Raw genomic sequence first — 20,487 nt, forward strand, 5'->3', positions numbered from 1 at the left:
TTTCAACCTGTGCATGTTCTTAAAATGACCGAGGAGTAAGATTGATCAATTTAATGAAGAAGTGCTCTGAAGACATTGGCTAGTGACGATCATCTCTGGCTCATATAATACTCATGTGGGATCCAAAACGACCTCATGAATGGAATCAAACACTTTTGCGATTTCTCTGTACGAAGTCGGTCTCCTTGACCGCTTTGCAATTCAAGGCGCACCAGAAAAAACAAGGGGACATTCCACTTCACTGTTCTGTGATCATGAAGAGCCTTGATTATATGCATATGACCCACATAGCACTTTTGTGGTAATTTACATCAATAGCCTGCGCATTACACCATTCTTTTTCGAACGAAAGCAAAGAAGCATTCCTTTATTCTTGTTCTTGCATCTTTTGCGCAGAGCGGGTCTACACGAGCACCAATGACTTCGAAGTGCGTCAGGTGGCAAGATGTAGGCGATGTCATTGTTGGCAAGACGGTGGCTCTGTAGCTCTGTCGCGGATTGCACGTTCACCAGTGATGGGCTCTAATGTCCTCATGTTCAGAGATTTTTCACTGTTGTCGGTTTTTATAGATACATTGAATTGAGGTTGCTGTGTTTGGCAAGATGCATCTCATTCTAAAAGGAAGTACCGATATTTGCCGCTTGGCCTGTTTCCTCGTCAAGTAAAATCATTGTATCATGCCTGGCAACGGATGCTTAGATCCGCAAAGCTCTAAGCCGCCAAGAGTAATTCCTCGACACTCAGTGCCTAAACATCACCCTCCTGATTTTTTTTCAGTGAAAGACGTTGCACAGCAAGGCAATGAGGTGATTTCAATTGAGCTCGCTTTCCTTTCGAGCCACGTCCGTAGGCGTTGGTGTTTGTGAGTGGTTGGAGGAAAAAAATAAAACAGTCGAAAATGCGACTGGTGCAGAACCGGCAATACTAGTGCTGACACGGGAATTTGCAGTGCTAGAAAAGTGTTCGTGCGATAAAACCAGACAAAACGCAAATGTGCCGGTGTGCTGTGCGATGTCACTGCACGTTAAACGTCCCCAGGTGGTCGAAATTATTCCGGAGCCCTCCACTACGGCACCTCTTTCTTCTTTTCTTCTTTCACTCTCTCCTTTATCCCTTCCCTTATGGCGTGGTTCAGGTGTGCGCAGATATAAGAGACAGATACTGCGCCATTTCCTTTCCCCAAAATCCAATTACTATTTCTAGCATAGCGATGGCGTGCTCGCGGTAACACCAGACCAGGGAAGCAGCAGCGTAGTCAGTAGAACCAAAAATGAACGTTTATTCACAGGTGTAGGGCGTATTTTTAAGTAGCCTAATGACAGGAAGATAGGAAGGAGCACGTGTTAGTTGTGATAATTCGAAGCTCTCAAGGATCGCCAGTTATAATTCGAAGCTCTCAAGGATCGCCAGTTAAGGCGATAAAAGGTGCGCGCACTTCGATAACACACATGAAGTTGCGAAACTATTATTATTTATTATTAAACCAGGCCACAACAGAATAGGAGACAAAGCCAGAGATAGTAGAGGTACATCCGAATCTGCTGGCGTCTCACGTGTACATCTCAAGTGAAGAGATCTGAAAGTTGGTTGTTGGGGAAAGGAAATGACGCAGTATCTGTCTCACATCTCGGCGGACACCTGAACCGCGCCATGAGGGATGAGATAAAGGAGGGCGGGAGAGAAGAATGGACGAAAGAGGTGCCATAGTGGAGGGCTCCAGAAAAATTTCAGCCACCTGGGGATCCTTAACGTGCACTGACATCGCACACCACACGAGCGCCTTTTGCGTTTTCGCCCAAATCGACACGTAGCCGCCGCAATCTGGTTCGAACCCGGGTACTCCGGCTGAGTAGACGAGCGCCTTAACCACTGAGCCACCGCGGCGGCGCATAAAAAGGGATGTGCAGGAGCTGGTTTTGCAAAGTACCTGTTTGTGAACATTATCTTTTTATTTATGCGGTAAGCATTTTTCTTGTGCTCGTCATATTGAAAACAAGTTTATATAGTTTTTAGCTGGAAAATGAGGTATAAACAGCTTAAATCGCGTAATCCGCTCTTGCCGAGTGTAGAATAGTAATGCTCATTTGCGAAACATGAATATGTTAGTGATTACGTTTTGTGGTGCCATGGCATCTGTGGGCTATTAGTACTGTCACAGACGGTTTTCGCGTCTACTCAAAGTGCGCTCAAAGATCTATTTCCCAAGCATGTTCATTCAAAGAAGCCGGTCAATAGGCCAGAAAAACGCTTGTATCTTTTGCATCTTCAGTGGATACCCGGCTAAAGTGGCACGCATCTCCGGCATGTGAGGCGGCTACTCAAACAAAAACATGAATATGTTTCCGCCTTCTGATGTGCCATACATGGGAATACGTTGACTAGCTGAGCATATAGTGCCTGTTGTATATTTTATCAAAATTACTTCCCTGTCATTCCGGGTGAAAAATATGACTGCATAATTGATTCTCATTAAGTCGAAAGGGAGCTCATCATTGACGAAGTTTTTTTGTACTCATGCTGGCCACATTCTTAGCGCTGTGCGTGGAAAGAATAGCAGAGAACGAGAGCGATGTTAGTTACTAGTATTAATTGGTGCAGGCATGAACAGGTGCAAGGGTTGTAGTATAGACAATGTGAAATGCAGCTGTTTGTAACTGGGGTAGCGTTGCTTGTGATTTATTGCGATAAACCATCCTGTGCCTACTGCTTTGAACTATAGGTTTCATTTTGGAAAGCGATATATGAGGCTTACCTATGCGGCACTGAAATGCAGTACTAGTTTCCTGAGACACAGTACGTATGTCCAAATTCGTCGGGAGGCAGCATTTAATGAAGCCTTTTCTTTTCTCTCCACCATTTGCACGCACACCATGTAAAAGAAGTCTTCATACGACTACCAGTAACACGCGGCATTACCGAGAACGTCCTATGCGTACCCTTCAAAAAAGCGCCATGTTCCATGTGACGCGGAGCGGGAGCAGTGCCGTGGTCAGCCTGGCAGATTGAAAATTTAAAATTGGTTCAGATGCAGCGTCCAATTTTGGGCGCAGGCTTTGAGCGCTCATCCTCTGCGAGGCTACTCATAATGCTTTCAGAACTTTCCCGTGCTCCAGCACGGCAAACAAATGCGAAGAAGTTATAGAGCTGTCATTTGTTGATAATGGGCAGCAGCGGAAGGTGGTGCTGGGAATAGTCGGGACGAGCTTGCTTTGCTTCAAAACCCCGTAGGAGATGACAGCTGATACAACGCAGCTCAGAGTGGAGGTTGCGCCTCGTAGGAGGGCGAGTCTAGGGTAAGGTCTACGCTGTGCCCATGAAAATTCGCTCCGGCAGGCAGCGAACTTTTCTAAATATATTTCAATCAACTTTGTAAAAGCTCCCAACTTGTAGGATAAGTGAGCCTCCTAGCAGCCGCGTATCAGCTTATGGCCCCTAGGACAGCCGGAAAGGGGACGGTTAGTAGCCCAGTTAGTTGACTAACGAACAATCCACTTTTTTATTTGCGGAGAGACTTGTGAGAGTTAATGACTTGACATGCGCAACCTTCCGTGAATCTTTTCTCATGCATGATGTCCGTGGTTTCGTTCTGAGGCAGGACACTATCAAAAATATTTCGATGGCGGGGGACTAGGAAAGGCATACCGCTGTACGGGTAGTAGCAGACGCACCGAGTCTCTGGGGTCGAGTGAAGCGATGGACTCGAAGTTCGCTGTTTGGTAGCGGCCAGCAAACCGAGTCTTCAGAAAAAGCGCTGATCGCCTGCTCCATCTTTGTGATCGCATCTGCCGCCAACGTCGGAAACCCGGGCCGACCATGTGGTGCATGAACATCACCGAGTATTAAAGCTGCATCAGTTGGTTTGACTTCAGAACAAACTAAGTTTGGGCATGTTGATGGTTAATACTTAAAAAAAATAACAAAGCCAAAAAAGAGCTTTTGCTTTTTAAAGATACTGTTCATCTTCTGCTTATTTCCATGTAACCACGACGATAAAATATTCATTCAAAACGTCTGTGTAACTAGTGGCAAAAAACCCGAAAAATAATATTGCCTAACTTTTCAGGATAACAATGTACAACTATGCGGGTGTCCGAGTAATGTCGACTCTTGGAGAGCAAGGATCTAAGGCCTTCAGAGAGGCCTATCTCAAATTCAGGGAACACAAGGAGCAGTATTCACCGGGCGCAAGGTGGGAAGAGTGCATCCAGCTGCTGCGAATGTACATGGCAGAAATACTAGACTACCTCTACGTGCAACACACCCACAACTCCTCAGTAAAGGCCGAGGTACAAAGCTCGCAGATTTCACCCATTTATCTTAACGCTGGCTGGGTATTAGGTACAGCCATTTTTTCTACATCACATACATACTTCCTGGCGCAGAAGAGAAATGGTTCATAAACGGTTTTTTATTTCAAATGAACTAATAAGCGTTTGGTTGTATATTTTATAGGAAATTAAATTGGTCTCACGTGGATTTTCTCTTCATGAGTATCATGCTATATTCTGTTTCTGGTGTAATTGAAACATTGCCGGCTCTTATTTAAACCAAACTGTTCAAAAGGTGTCATAAAACAGCCTAAGCGGTACAATGGTCTACAGAAGTAACTACTATTCAGTACGAGGTTGAATGGATCGCGACGCCCCAATGTTGGAATATTTCACGATCCTGGCATGGCAAAGCAACTTGTACGCGCATGTCCCAGAAATGCTGTTCCACAAGCGCTGTAGTTTTAAATAAACTACAAGGACAGGGTTTGGTATGAGAAATCAAATTTTTCGCGCAAGACATTTTTATATTACCAGCACTTCAGAAGTGCAAATTGAGAGAGATAATGTGCATTTATTACAACGTCGTAATGTATTCTTGGGAATTGAGACAATGAGAAGAGAGGCACAAAACTATTTGTACTGCGGAATTGCTAGCAAAGCACGAGCACAGCTTCCTAAAAAATTATTTTTCACGGAAGGTGATATATGGTCTTTTTCAGGTAGAAGATATTGCCACAAGGGTAAAAAATGGTTTTTATGAAATTCTGAATAAGACATGGATTGAAGTACCTGTAAAAAATTTCTTGATCGGAAAGGTAAAACTTCCTCTTCACTTATTTGCTGAGTCAGAATGCAAAGTATTGCCTCTAATATGGCAGTATTAAGAGGGCCATGTTTTCTTTATATTTATTTGCGCCTAATTCTTTAATTAAAATTCATCACCTTGCTTGCCTCATGTGACAAATATCGGGAAATAATTTTTGCGTGCCCTTTAGAAGCTTATCCCGGGCAACGCTTAACCACCCTGTTTCCACACGGAAAATTTCACAAAAACCTTCCGTAAACAACTCCAGTGCCAAATTTTTCTAGAATAACAATACTGTTCGTTGCTTAAGTTTTTCATTCATTATTATCTTGTCCTCAAACCGGCAAAACAGCATCCAGGAAAAAAATGACTTCTTTGTTTGTAAATCTAAACCTTTGTTGCGAGCGTGCTTATTTTGTGGAATCATAATAAAGAAAAATATCTTACATGTGGTACGTTGTGGATATTTGCTAAAGCTTGTATACAGCTGTTTTGCAGTGCAATTAAAACGTGCGTCGCTCGCGCTTGTTAGAAAGATTCTCTTGCCTCCCAATAATTGTTAATATTTAAAGCATTTCTTTAACAAAGACGGTTACGTCGTTCCAAGAGTATGCAGATTTTCGTCGGCCTACTGCGTGGCATTATACTTGCCTGTGAAAACAAGCTGTTTTCTTTTTCTTGTATATTACTTCGTGCTGTATTTCATTCTTCAGTTCTGAAAAATTCTTCCCGAGTTAAAGCACTTTGGATGGTGCATTTGCTATCTCGGTACATAGAAAACAGTTCCAACAGAGAAACGTTACGCAATAAAAATTATTAAGCCGGAACCCAGTATTCATGGCCTACTGTATATTGCTGCATTGATCAAGGATCACGTTTTCCACTTAAAGAACTGATACTATATTATAAGGGACATTGTTCATTACAGTTGAACAAGACGATAGTAAGTGTTGGAAATCCGGATATGTTACTCAACGCCACGTATCTCCTCGAGCTCTACAAAGATGTGAGTGCCTTATAAAGTGCGCAAATTTTGATGCTGCGTTTTTCCAGTCAGTATATATACACACACACACATATATATATATATATATATATATATATATATATATATTTATATCTGGTTGCAGATGCCAAATATTGACCCCAACACAACTTTTGTCGAAATTTTGCATAATATATCAGAGAATCACTATACAAGGCAGTTGAAGAAGTTTCGCGAGACCTACAACACCCAAAAGACGTAAGTGTATGGCTGTAGTTCACAAAAAAATTTTAAGTCATGAGATTAGTACCCTACGTGTCTTTTTTGTTTAACAACTTTATGATGTCCGTTTACTGAAACAGATTGCACTAATGGATAGCGACGAGCCAGAAGAAGCGCGTGCACCGAAAGAACTGCTAGATATCGCAGGCTACTCTCCTTGCCTTGAAGTGTTTATAGTCGAATGGAGTAACTTGTATGCGGTGCAAAGGTGACAGCAAGACGTCGATTTGCATTAGCAGCTAGAACTTTTGGAGGAAACACGCATCTCAGATCAGGTTATCGTACCGTTACTAGCGCCGCAGCAAAAAAAAAAACAGGAAAACACAGGGAAAACGAAAAAAAAACATGTTGCATTTTAAAGCACGAATTGGCTTAAATGGCATGCTATTCTTTGCAAGGACTGGGAATAGCGCGGCTCGTTAAGATATACATGCGGAGGAAGCAAGCAGTCACCTAAACCGAGCAAAGCCTAGGGCAATGTTTTTTTTTGATGTGGAGCTAATCAATCGGAAATTAATAGCGCGATCATTTTATGTTTGAAGCATATTTTATTATAAAGGGTTTTTTTCTGCTACTTTACAATCAGTTTTCTCAGCCATAAATTGATTGCACTTCTTATTTCTCATTTGTAATCCCGAGAAATTAAAAAAATGTTTCCATTGCTTTCCCCAGCTCATGATAACTCTCGCCTTAATTCCTTTATAACCTCTACCTTCGAAAAAAGAGCCGAAACAGACGAGATGCGAAGCAATTGACGGAGAGCACCAGTCCTGACTCGCAACACGGTGTTTAATTTCAAAGATGAGATGATGAACCCTCATATTGATATAAAACCGTAGCAAGAAGCACAAAATTGTTAGGTTCTGCAGAATAAACACAGGCTGTGCTATTGAAAAGTTACGCGTGATGGTGTTCACAGCATTCAATTGAAAATCAATTGCACTGCTATTTAGTCTCTTTCAGCTAAATCGCCCCTGTTTTCCTGTTCCGATTCAGATTTCCTCCTTCGCGTTTAGTTTGACGCTGACTAGCCACAACGCAGGAAACATTTCGCACGAAACAAAAGCAAAGCTTTATAAATGAGTCAGGAAGATTCAGATATGCCAATGTTTTCGATGTTATGACAATCAATTGGTCGCAAACGTAATTGAGCTTGTCAATATACCTGTGGTATACCTCCGAGAGCTCCCGAAAAAAACTGATTCTGATCTCTGTACTATATATTTCGGAATCAAAGGCTTACACTTGACGCATAATTAGAGTCTTCTGTTTTATTTGAAGATGGAACTTCGCCCTAAACACAGCTGTGCTCCTGCGAGCGCCATATCGCCTACACTGCTAAAACCAAGCCTGGCAGTCCGGGAGAGGAGTGTTCTAGACGACCATTTTCCCACGTCCGACGCACAGAGTTACATCATTAAGCAATACTACGTCGTTCTATCACCCAACGGAACTTGGAGCGCAAAGTCAGCCATAGCGCAGCCTCTGCCAATTTTACGGGACGGCGAATATGCTTAAATGATGTCATGCTTATGGGTCATATATTCAGATTATGGGGAAAATATTGATTATAAGAAATGACAGCTATCTTTTTATTTTTATCCCCTCTCCTGTATCTGTATACGAAGACCAGTCGGCATCCTTCGTTTTTAAGCAGCTTTGTCGCAGACAAAAGACATGACATGGAAGGCAAAACTGGAGTCTCTTAATTATCTAATTTGTTCAGTGAAACAATCAGTCATTGAGTGGGCACATGTCTGGTAGAATAATGTGCCTAGGCAACAAAGCAAAACTTCCTAACGTTGCGATTTAAATATAAGAGTAACTTTACTTAACAAAGAAAAACATCCGGCACACATAATCATGCTTAAAATAGCGCATATCTGAAATCGTTTGCAGGCGAAATTATTTGGTCTATAGAATGTATAGTTCTACTTCATCCTCGTGAATGAATAAAAGAAAAACTGAGCATAGTGGATAAGTATTTTATGCGCAGTTAATTTAGGGTGCCAATTTTGTCCATCATAATGTTAAAAGATCCAAACGTTACTTCGTTTTAAAAGTGACCAATGGCATTTGGAATATATGTATCAACATTGTCTTCAGCTTAGCAGACTCTTCGAGTTTTGCACGAGTAACCGAGACAATTTCTTAACTGTAATTTCCAAACAATCACGAGATATACTCTTACATATCTGGCATTTTTTGATAATGCACTTTTACAAATTTATCAGCCATTACCTTAGTATACATTTCACAGCAGCACCCATTCGCATCTAAAACTTATGTCAAAGGCCTTACGGTTCTGTCTGTAGGAAAATATAATTCCGATATGCAGCATGTTTATGGAGAGACAAGCATACATCAAGTATATGTTTGTTGCTTTCCTGCCATCATTTCGGATGCTTCCATGAAATCATGGGTACCCCAGTCGTTCTAATATTTGTCATGCGTTTTACTTTTCTTCCATGGACAGCTGGTCTGTGAGTGCTTCAGAGGTAAACGCATTCTATTCTTCGGTGGACGACAAAGTAGGTTAGTGCTAAACCATTATTTTTATACCACAGCGCTAGCCAAGTGTTTGAGCATACGCCTCCCATGCGAAAGGTGCGGGGCTCGATTCCAATGCCGCCAGGTACCCACCGGTGATAAAATGGGTACAAATTTCCTCCTGGCCTGGTGCTCGGCTTATCTAGGTATTTTTAAATGCATGAAAAATGGGTGTTTGACCCCACCTTGAGTACTCGAAATGACCTTGTGCCATGACACTTTTTTGGCATAGGTGCCCTTTCGTCATAAAAATTCACTTCCATCATCATCATACTCATACCATTATTTTTCAATTCTTGGAATTTTGTTATCAAAACCACGATTAAAGCACAAAAAACATGACTGAATTCAATCTTGTAACACGTTGAAAAACAAGTCATACGCTTTGTTCTCAACTATATAACGTTGTTTTAGAAGCGCTTAAACATTTTTGTTCTCATCTTATATTAGTTAGATAGAAGACGTGCTGCAAATACGGATGTCATAAAATGCAACGTTCTTAAACAAGAATTTTCCATTGTTTCTCTGTGCTGAGGACTTCATTTTTCATAAGGCAATGAACTGAAGACTAAAATTTGTTCAGTGTTTCTACAGTATTGAAGCGAGGTCGACTTTGTACTTACCTCTTTTTTCCTGCCATATTACCCTGTGCTCAAGTTTCACAGTGCTGCAACATCACTCACTTCTTTCAGAGATTCCTTGGGGTCTCCTTCAGAGTCCTTTTTATCAGCATGGACTTCCCCGGTAAGCCTCGCAAATTAATGTAGCATGGGCTCTTGAGTTGAAGGTACCGTCGTACTTGATTTAGGCTTCTGCAGCATCACCGAGTTTACTATACCTGCCCACCTACTTTGCAATGTGTTAGAATACAGGACACGCACTTAGCAGCTCAACTCGTACTCCTTCCCCACAGCCTTTAACTTTAAGCGGTGGCATTCTGCCGACTGATTTTGAATTATTTATTATAAAAATGTGAAGCAGTCTATGCAGTGAGAATGTCTTTTTGTTCACTTACTAGGCTTTTGCAAAAGTGACCTATTACCTATTTCTGATAACATATTCGTGTCTACTAATATACAAGTTGCAACATAAATTGCAGCCCTGCTGTGTTAATTGACGTCGCGATTTGTAGTTGTGCCCAACATTAATTTGTGCAGCAGTTAATATTTGCAGTTGCAAATTCATTTCTTTTGGCTAAGACCAATGCCACAAGCTGCCAAGAGTTCTTTGCGCAAAAGCCATTACATGCGAGATAATTGGTTCCTCACACTTAAAGAACTGACCGATCTCGAGCGCGTTTTTTATTTCAGTTTAAGTTGCTAGTACGAACGCTCACTGCTCCTAAATATAAATGTCAGCTTCTGCTGCTCATACTAAATGACGCTGTTAAGATATTTTTCTAACGTAATTAGATGACGCCATTATTTCAGTCTTCATCTGAGTTAAAAATCAGATGATGCATCCAATTTCATTTCTGTAAGCCTTGGTAACTTGGACAAACGTTTCTTTTTTGCGCTGCAACCACCAGTTGCTACTTTGCGGTTAAGTAAGGAATAAGAGAGGCAAATTGTTTAAGACGCAAGTCATCTTGTATGGTCAAGCAAAAAACCTTGTTGTGCCACCGCAGCAAATAATTTATCAGTTAGGTTCTGCAATGCATAGGAAGAATAGGTTATCTGTATCAAGAAGTCTGCCTATAATCTGACCGCACTACTGTTTATTCTCATCTAGTAATGAAAACATTGCGATTGATTTACTGGGTGTTCGCAAGTAAATTATGTCGAGAAAAGGTAGGCATGCTTTTTGTTATTATTGCTTTTCACGGGATTTAGAAAATTGTTTTCTTATTCTGCACATGCACAAGTATCCGATTTATAGTTTCACCATGAAGTAGAAAGTTTATAACAAAAGTCTAATTACTAGACACGCTTCATCCAGAGATAAAGGAAATCAGGGCAGTCAGATTTTTGATTTTGTGGTTGCACAACATTTTTAATGAGATACGTACATTGCTTTATTGAATTTTTTTTCCAGCTCACTGAACTTCGGAGGAATTGGAACAAGGATCGGTTATGAACTAGGGCATGCCGTCGGCTCCACAGGTAAATATTTCATTGGGAAGTAAATGTTAATTCTCTATTCTTAGCAACACTTGCGCAAGAAACATTTTGCGATGCCTGCTTTTGGTGACAATGTTTTAAAAGCATCGTACGTTAACGTAAAATGTCAATAACGTGCTGCAAAAAAATATGTAAACCTCCTGACGGTAGCAAATGAAGAGAGTACGCATTTTTCCCACAAATAAATACCTACTGGCTGTGAACGATAACATCAAATAAATTCGTGGTATGAAGTCGTTTTGGCTGCTTTTAAGTGTCGAGCACCAGAAGTTGTAATATATTGAAAATTTAGACGCGAAGATACAACATATTCTAGGAATTCTCAATGAAAAACTAGAAAAACTGGACTGCGCAGTTAGCAATATTCTCGAAGTCTGAATGTGCCACGTTTAAGAACACGAATAAGGACCATTTACTGCGAAATTTTGCTCAAAGCTCTGTGAGAGCTTTGAGGGAAAGTCTATCGCAGTAATATTGGTGGTTACCCTACTGCTCTATTTTATAGGTTTATGAGCTTTTGTCTCTTTTAACTTTGGCGCCACCCTCACTTAGGAAAATATTAAGCAGTCAAATGAACATTCGCTCTTGATACGCTGGAAGAACGCTGAGGTCGGCTGTGTTCTAGCTTTCAGCGGCATGTGGCATTTACTAACATTGTTTTTTGTATCACACTTTTCTCTTACCACGATATGCGGCTTCACATTAGGGATCGCGTTAGTTGAGCAACAAGACAAAGCGCTTCCTCTATTTTAGAGTTCTTGAACGGCAGTTTATATCTTATAAATGCTGCTAATTTTCTTCAAGGAATTTACAAAAGTACTCACCAGAAATCCAATCTGCAATTAGAAAACGGCACCCGCTTAGAGCTTGAAACGAAAGAACGATGCTTCATAACTCAGTACGGCAAGATTACCATTAAAATACCAGAAGTAAGTATGTTTTTTTTCTTTATAGTGAGATATGTCACATTTTACATGCATTTCTAAAATCATTGAGTTGTGTTAAAGCTCTGCAAAGAATAGCTGGGCTGAAATTTACATCCCTCTTTTCAATACATTCATAAATTCCGGAGCCTTTCATCACGGCGATCCATATAGCCCGAGTCGCTTTGGGGCATTAGACCCCCATAAATCATAACTTTACCTTTGAAATGGGATCACCGCTCTAGAAAACACAGAAAACAAAACGAGTGGACAGAACACGCGCAGACTCACAACTTACTTCTACTGGATTAAAAATGACACGCGTACACTGAAAAAACCATGTGCTCAAGGCTATCTATCACTTCGCTGCCTAGAAACCACACTTCACAATCAGCAAGTATAACGGAAAGATTGCTGACACATACAAGTGTTTTTTTTTTACTTTATAATACAAGCTATAATGAATAAACAACGCTAAAAATGTGGACCGAGAGCAGACAGGACAAGCGCTGACTCGCAACTCGTCCTGTTTGCTCTTCGTCCACGCGTTTAGCGCTCCTTATTCATTATGTCACCGTACCAACTATTCCAGATGTCTCTTCTAGTGCATTATAACACAAGCCTCGAACAGTTATCGAGTAAAATGGGTCATATGCTTGTATAAAATGGGAGTCTTATCTTGAAAATGGAGGTATTTCTTTTTGTCTTTTTTTTTCACAGGCACTGAGTTAGCCTAATTTAGAAGCGAGAGAAGTGCCTTCGCTTCTAGTCAAGACTAATGATTTCATACAAGCATGGGCACCGTAATACACGAGAAATATTTGATGTGCATATTATTTAAAAAAACACTTGTATATACCAGTGATATTTCCGTTGCATGCAATTCATGATTGTACAATGCGGTTTCGGGACGCGATGGTGTGATGGCAGCGTATTGATAGCCTGAGCACCTGGTTTTGTGCATTGTATATGTCATTTTTCATCCAGTAAATTTCAGTTATGAGTCTGCGCGCATCTCTCCATATCTTTTTCTGTTGTGTTTTCTAGCGCAGTTACCCCATTTTCTAGGCGAACATTTACCAACTAGCACAGCTTCCCGCACTAAAACACTCATGACTTCGTACCTTCGACGACACCTTTCGAGAATTTTATCTTCAGGAAAGAACAGACGCTTTACAATATCCCCGCTTAAAAGCCTGCGTATCGGGAGCGGCTTTGGAGAAGTACAACTGTCATACATTTCAGCAGTGTCGTGTGTTTGGAATAAGCGAGTGAAGTCGATCTACGCCCTCCGTGAAACTAGACCGCGTAATAGAGCTGGGCAGTTCAATGTAGGCCTTCGATTTATCTCCGTACATTGCTCAAGATGACTGGCGGCATGTCGTAGTGATCACATTCTGTGGCAAAGCGCTGTGACATGATCGTGGTACGCGCGGTGCGTAAGAGAGTCATGCAGTTCTAGTGACCTGCTTGTATGTTATCTGAAACGCTGGTTCTTTCCTTCGGTAAAACAGTGCGCTGTCCTTTTAAGGCGACTCTTTAGAAGGAGGCTGCGATTCATATTGTTGTCACCGTGAAACTTTGGCCTACAGCATCGGGAGAAGAATAAGTGTAAACAGTTGCTTGTCGCGTGATTGTATATGGTGCATGGTTTTGCCTTTACGCATGCGGGCGAGAAACTATCGCCATGTGCTGACTGCTGCGGGCATGAGAGCTGTGCATTTTTTTCGTTTTCGTTCTTCCAGTAAGTTATGTTCGCCTTTGCTTCTCCTTCTGGCCAATACGCACGTTACGATTGAATGTAGTTACAAAGTGACAACGTGACTTTGTAGAAGTCATTGCTATAGAGCCGACACACGAGCCGAAACGGTGGATAAGTCCTTACGACGCTCGGATGCTCACCCGACAGACACGGGTTCAATTCCGGCCACGGCGGTAGCATTTCGATGGAGGCGAAATTCTAGCGGCCAGTCTACTGTGCGATCTTAGAGCACGTTAAAGAACTCCAGGTGGTCTAAATTTCTGGAGCCCTCCACTACGGCGTCCCTCATAACCTGAGTCATTTTGGGACATTAAAACCCATAAACCCTAGTTACATTTGAGAAAGGCTACAAAGAAAGAAAAAGTGCCAGCAGGACTTCGCGCGCAAACAAAATCTCAAGAAAACATCACTGACAATAGAAGCAGCAGTAAAAAACAACCGCTTGGCACGCGTACGGGGCGAGAAGCATTGTGTTCCCTAATAAATACAGCCATCGGTAGAGCTTGGAGACAGTTTTTTCCTTCGCGAGCTACCTATCGCGACCTACCCGTAGTTTAACTGCTACCTGCCACGGTGGCCAGTTTGCTCACTGTGCGGTGGGCAGGTTACCACCTTCGAAATTGGGCAGGTTGTGATGATATCAAAAGGTCACGTGTGACGGTGGCCGCCATTATCTTGCACAGACACTCGCAGGGCTAACGTATTAAAATGAGTTCAAAAGAAGACCTCCCGGCTTCTGACAGTTCAGTATAGCGGCTTTACCGTCGAGAGCGCTTGTTTGTTCGCTTTACTATGCTGAGAAATAGTAAAATAATTTAAAGAACGCGTGTGCCTGATCTTAGGAGCTTCTAACATTTTGTTTAAGTACATACTGCAGACCATGGCTAGGCCCAGGACGCAACTTTCAAACGTTTGGTCAACTTGCTTAAGCCGCACACGCTCTCGTAGGTGCAAAGCTTCCTCAGAGCCAGATTGCCGGTGACATTTGAGAATATGGCTGTGAAAGCGCGACAAACTGTGAAGCACGCCTCGTGTAGCTGAGACACCCGTTAAGCAACGCCACTCAGACAAAATATCAAACTATTCTGCTTGGACTCAGCGTCCAATTTTTGTTTGCACTCACACGATCATAAGACGAGCACTAATGCTCAAAGTCATAATCGCTGGTCCCCTCAAGACAATCGTTTCCCGTTGTCGGAAATAGCCGGTGCAGATGACTGCTTGGCGGTTGGCAGGGCTTGGTACCTGGCGCTGGGGGCGTTGCGGAGGCGAGTACTGCGCGGCTGCTAAGTTCCAGGGCAGGTGATGTCGTCCCGCGTTTCTACGAAATGGGAGACAGGCATTTAATCAAACCAGCTTCTGGAAAACACATACAGTAGCCTAACCCCACCAATCCTCTTTGAATTAAGATGGCACGACAACGCGCACGTGTCTTGTGCTTGGAGATAAAAGGAGACTTTCCGGAGTATTTGCGCAGACAGAAGAGAGGACATGAGAAAAGACACACACGGGAAGAAAATTCAGCTGGGTTTTAGTTCGACTTCAAGAAACATATACGCTTTCAAAATCAGGATGAACATTCATATACGGCAACTACAACCTTCTCATAACATTTCCTCATCCAACAACCTCAATGTTTTATGCAGTAAATCTAATGACAGCGCACTCAAAGTCTGATCCATATATAAATATTTCCTCAACCTTTACAGTCTCCAGGGTCGGTTGACTACTGTATGAGTACAAATTCGACAACCACTATAGACAGGACTGCATCCTTTGCTGAAACTACTGTACTCTGGCTGGTGCCTATAACTGCCTTTCAATACTTTGCAATATCGCTCGTCCAGACGATCACCTACCCATCGGCTGGTTTGGCCGACAGACCATTTCCAGCATGACAATGGTACCAGATAGACTGCGCTTTCTTCGCATTCCATTAACGTCACTGTATATTCAAAACGAAAGCATCAAGAAAAGTTTGTGGACTGCAAAGAAGGCGTAGTGTACCTGATGCCACTGTATTGCGGTAAATGCTTTATCGGCCAAGCCGGCCGGTTAAGCGTCGGCCAAACGTTACCGTACAGGGCAAGCAGATATGAACATATGGCAGAGCAGTGCAGGCCGTGCAAAGTGTGCAGGTCTATCTTTAATGGTTTGTAAATTGTGTACTCCCACACAGATCAGCTGACCCGGAAGATTGTGAAGGTGAGAGAAATTTTTAGATATGGTTTTCGCTGCTTGAGCGCACCATCCTTAGCTTTAGAGCCTTGAAGTTCTTGGATGAGGTGCTGATACGAAAGGGTCGCCTTTGTTTTTTGGCACGTGTGGCATTGAGGTTGTTGAATCGGTCACGTCCAAAGTGAACATGCATGTGCGTATCTGTTTTCATGCCATGTCTTTTGCGCGGGCAAATATCACTAAAAGGACGAGGAACCGACCCGTTCAATATAGAAAATACCAAAAAAATATTATGCTCAATTAGGCTGCCTTTAACTGCCTTACATTATCCCAATTTCCCACCCCCTCCCTCACTGACTGCTTCATTTTATTCGGACTCAAGCAAATCACCAGCAATCTTTAGTTGATCGAGCACTGTTGCTGTCAGGTACTGGTTAGAAATTATTTTACCTTCTCCTAGTACACTTCAATTTCAAATACCGTGATTTCACCATGCCATCATCTCATCCTGCATCTGCTAGTCATTCATCCCACATTCTCTGTTGTAGCTTTAATCAGGTTTACATGCGCTTAAAGAAACTTCCATACAAATCAATTAACCGCTTTGAAATCAGAAACGTTGCCTCAATAGAGTACCGTGACTGTGCTTAATACATCACTAAAATCGAATCCATGCCGTGCCGTCCAACCACAAAAATCTTGACTACACGAGCTTTCATAGATCAGCGGTCGAAAAAAAAGAGCTAAATGCAAAAACGCATTATATCGCGTAAAACCTTTACGTCTAGCAGGCTTTCATAACATTCAGAATCATACATCTATTAGAAACAGTGCTTCTATTCACCATATAACATGCTTTCACTAAGAAATCGCTCTTTCAATTCTGATCGCTTGGCGTCCTACAAAACTGACTGATCACACTATCGGTTAATGCTGCAATTAGAGGCGGGGGTATTGTCGTGGAGGAAGTCATCAGAATATGTAAACAAGCCGTTCGCTGTGACAAAAACTTTATGCAAATTGATACCTGTTTGGTTGTCATTTGTGTTGCGCGTTGCTGTATTATTGTCTTCGTTTTCAAACTTTTTGTTATCTTCTCTTGGGTCTAGTGTATTCGCAATAACTGTTTACCGTGCTTCTAATGCTATTCAAGAGAGCGGACCACCCCTTCCTCCGCTGTGTGGCACGCTCTGTGAGTCCCTGTCAATGTAACGATGTAACGTAGAGAAATTCATAAATAACACATCCTACAAGGTAGCAGGCAGGTATTGAGGTGCTGTAAAAGCAGAGCGTGCGTTCTTTCTTAGGAAAAAGCAGAAGAACCACGAGAGCAAAAAAACTAAAAGGATAAGATGAGGGTAGGGTCCTTTTGACAGGTACTCTTAAGTCATGAATGAAATTTCACCAGCATTACTAAAGTAAAATGCATACAATAATTGTATCTCGCGAGTACTACCTATGCTGCGGAAACTTGTAGGACAACAAAAATGCTCTAATTTGGATTAGGATAGTAGGGCAAGGTATGGAAAGAAAAGTGGTACTCGCCGCGCTAAGCGATAATAAGAGAGGAAAATGGATCAAGAAACCCACGCTTGGCAATGGTCTCCTAGGGGAAATTAAAAAGTAGAATTGGGCATAGGCGTGACATCACATGCGAAAGATGACTGCTTCTCCCCAGTCAAGTAGAGAGTAGCAGGTGGGGCAGGAACCTAATTGTTAACTGAAAAAGGTGGCTTTGGGGTGTACAGGACATGGATATTTGCAGAGAAAAAAGTGCCTTTGCCATGCAGTAGACATAGTGTGATGAAAAGTTTTATTCTCAAACGACAATGAAGTAAATGTAGTGGGCGGCATTCTTAAAAGAAAGCTCTCTTGAAGGAGTCTGAAATTGTGGATATTGTCGGAATAAATAAAAGTGCAACCTAATGCCTATTGTAGCGTGAGCTACACTGGCTGAGGTTGAGCAGTTTCGCGTGGTTCCTGGAGAGCCGTGCTTCATACGCGCGAGGAGCAGTGACGTCACACGGCGCACAGCTGGCACACCTCGCCGGTCTGCGCATTCCGCGGCAGTCATAGCCGCGGCAGACGCACTGGCGTCGGCGCGTGCCCAGTTGTGCGCCTCCGTTGCGCAGTCTGACGCTGCGCCAGAGCCGCTTGATAGCGCCTCTCATTTTGTGCGCATGCGCAGAGGTGTCAGTGGGGTATACATATAGCGGGGCGTTTGCCTGTGACGGTATAACCATGGAGAAGGAGAGCGAAATTGCTGCTCACGCTACGTATATCCCGGCATAGCCGAGCTAAGCCACTGCTAAATGTTTTTAGCGCAAATAGTCTTCCCAAGCCGGAGTTCCTCTGTTGTTTATTGAGGACGAACATCTGATAACAACCTATACGATGCTTTGTTTGGTAAAAAGACCTTGCCGTTTTTATTTGGGTGCAGCTGTGCTAACATATTTTATTTTTTAAGTACTTTGCTTCACCGAATATAAATGGCCGCCGGACGTTAGAAGACAACGTCGCCGACAACTTGGGACTCCAAGCCGCTTTCAGTGTAAGTAGCGCTGAGAAGCATAAGGTCAGGATGGACTCATGAGTAGGCTTCTCGAACTTGCGAATAAACAGCTGTGCATGGAAGTAAACGATTACTTCATGAAATGCCCATTATTAATACATTCAGGTAAAAGCGCTGATCATGACCACGCGAAGGACCTAATACGACAAACAAGAACTGATGCAAGATAAAATTGTGCTGCGAAATACATAGCCATGACAATAGGTTTGGTTCACATTCTTGACCTCCGCAGAGAGCAGGAAAATTAGTTTAGGGTTTTCAAAGAAGAAAATTAGGTTCATAGCCGTTTGAAATTTTCTTAATTGAGATAACACCAATTATGAGCTGGCGTATCACCGAGTTCTATCTTTTTTTATTGGTAATCGGCAGCCTACAGTCTTCATTTAAACTAATAATGAAACCAATAAATCATACACACCAAATTGTAGTATTGAGTTTTTTTGCAGGCTTACCTCAAGCTACTCAAGGAAGACTGTGACAACACAGATACCAGGCTTCAAGGCTTACAGCAGTTCTCTGGAGAGCAGTTATTTCTTCTTGGAAACGCAATGGTTAGTAGCTTTCGCGAATAGCAGCGATAGAGCATATAGTCACGAAAAAATTGCCTCGCAAGGCATTGCAGCATTAGCCCTAAATAACATCGCTTTTTGCCTGTTGCAGGCATTTTGCAAACATTGGGATTCATATGACTTGTGGACGTATACATCGTACCGTTCACAACAAAGCCCGCCTCAATACAGGTATGTAAAATCACCGACATAAACTATCGAATGCTGGTGTAATGACTTCTGCTCTATTTCAGTCACCTTGATTAGTTGTGCATTCAATAATTTTAGTATGTTTACAGGAACATGACATTCTTTTGCGGCTCTTAACGATTACTACCGATAAGGAATAACATGGTTGATTTTTTATAGAACCATGCTTAGGCACATCATTTTGTAGGCTATGATATTGGAAGGCTTATGTATACCGTACTGCAGTATTTATCTTGCGCTTTAAACATGACAGCGTTAAAGCACACGTTCAGAAGTAAAGCCTCGCACGTTGTCACACTAATTGAGGGCTGGTCACGAGTGCTTTTACGACACACGTTGAGCTGTGGAATCAGAATGCCCGAAGCTGCAGTTAAATTGTGATTACGATTTTGTCGCAGGACTGAAATGTCATTACGACATCTAGGGTGTAAATTAAAATAAATTACACTTAAAAGAAAATTCATACGTTTCGTCGAGAATCGCACTCACGACGAATTGCTTTGCAAAAGCTACTTCTTTGTGTTCTGTCTTACCATGCCGGCTGCTAACATGTCGATACTGATAAAAACTTTCCCTCCGGTTGTTTTGCCCGGGCACCAAATTATATGGATTTACTGTGTTCAAGGAAACCGGTATGACATTATGCTGTTTTGTGATTTTTTTTAAGGGTGAACATGCCATATAAAAATCTCGAAGCATTTGCTACTGCATTCAACTGCACAAAAAATCAAGCAAACAACTTGGAGCAAACTGAAACATGCAAACTATGGTGAATTTGTTACTTTAATATTCAAGAATCTCATGTAAAATAAAGTGGACACGTTCTTGGAATTTGTGCTGTCGACTAGAAGAAGGCATACTTAAATAAACAACGTGCCATGCATATTGAGTTGGACTCTGTTTATTTAAAACGCAACTTTTCTTAGACCAGCCGCAGTGGCTTAGTGGCTATTGCGTTTGACTGCTAAGCCCAGGAACGAAGGTAATAATTTTGGCCTCAGGCGGTAGCGTTTGTATCGAGGCGAAATGCATAACACGCCTGCGTACTGTGCGCTGTCTATATAGGCTAAAAAACAAAACATGGGGATCATAATTATTATGCAGCTGTCCCACGCGGCGCCTCTCTTTACCCATTTGCAGCTCTGGAACGTAAGGACTTATATATCACAGTACTCAAACTCATATAGAGAAATCATAATACGTAGGAGAATTCAAGCTATGGATCCCGAAGGTTGTCATCAAAAATTGTTCTCGCTCGCAAAAGTAAGCCCATCCTTAAA

At 42.2% G+C, this 20,487-nt stretch overlaps 1 protein-coding gene across 1 annotated transcript in view; it reads left to right on the top strand.

The window, feature by feature from the left end:
• LOC144110127 (membrane metallo-endopeptidase-like 1) overlaps window positions 1-20,084 on the top strand; it is a 31,210-nt gene extending 11,126 nt beyond the window's left edge. Inside the window, exons 5-16 of the mRNA XM_077642955.1 lie at window positions 4,065-4,287; window positions 4,992-5,087; window positions 6,006-6,083; window positions 6,208-6,320; window positions 8,821-8,879; window positions 9,587-9,638; window positions 10,929-10,996; window positions 11,819-11,943; window positions 18,345-18,428; window positions 18,896-19,000; window positions 19,110-19,189; window positions 19,875-20,084. Of these exons, the coding sequence (XP_077499081.1) occupies window positions 4,065-4,287; window positions 4,992-5,087; window positions 6,006-6,083; window positions 6,208-6,320; window positions 8,821-8,879; window positions 9,587-9,638; window positions 10,929-10,996; window positions 11,819-11,943; window positions 18,345-18,428; window positions 18,896-19,000; window positions 19,110-19,189; window positions 19,875-19,980 (1,189 nt within the window). The 3' untranslated portion in view covers window positions 19,981-20,084. The remainder of the gene's footprint in view (window positions 1-4,064; window positions 4,288-4,991; window positions 5,088-6,005; window positions 6,084-6,207; window positions 6,321-8,820; window positions 8,880-9,586; window positions 9,639-10,928; window positions 10,997-11,818; window positions 11,944-18,344; window positions 18,429-18,895; window positions 19,001-19,109; window positions 19,190-19,874) is intronic.
• The last annotated feature ends 403 nt before the right edge of the window (window positions 20,085-20,487 follow it).

Source organism: Amblyomma americanum, chromosome 11, assembly GCF_052857255.1.
Source record: "Amblyomma americanum isolate KBUSLIRL-KWMA chromosome 11, ASM5285725v1, whole genome shotgun sequence".
Classification (NCBI taxonomy): Eukaryota; Metazoa; Arthropoda; class Arachnida; order Ixodida; family Ixodidae; genus Amblyomma; species Amblyomma americanum.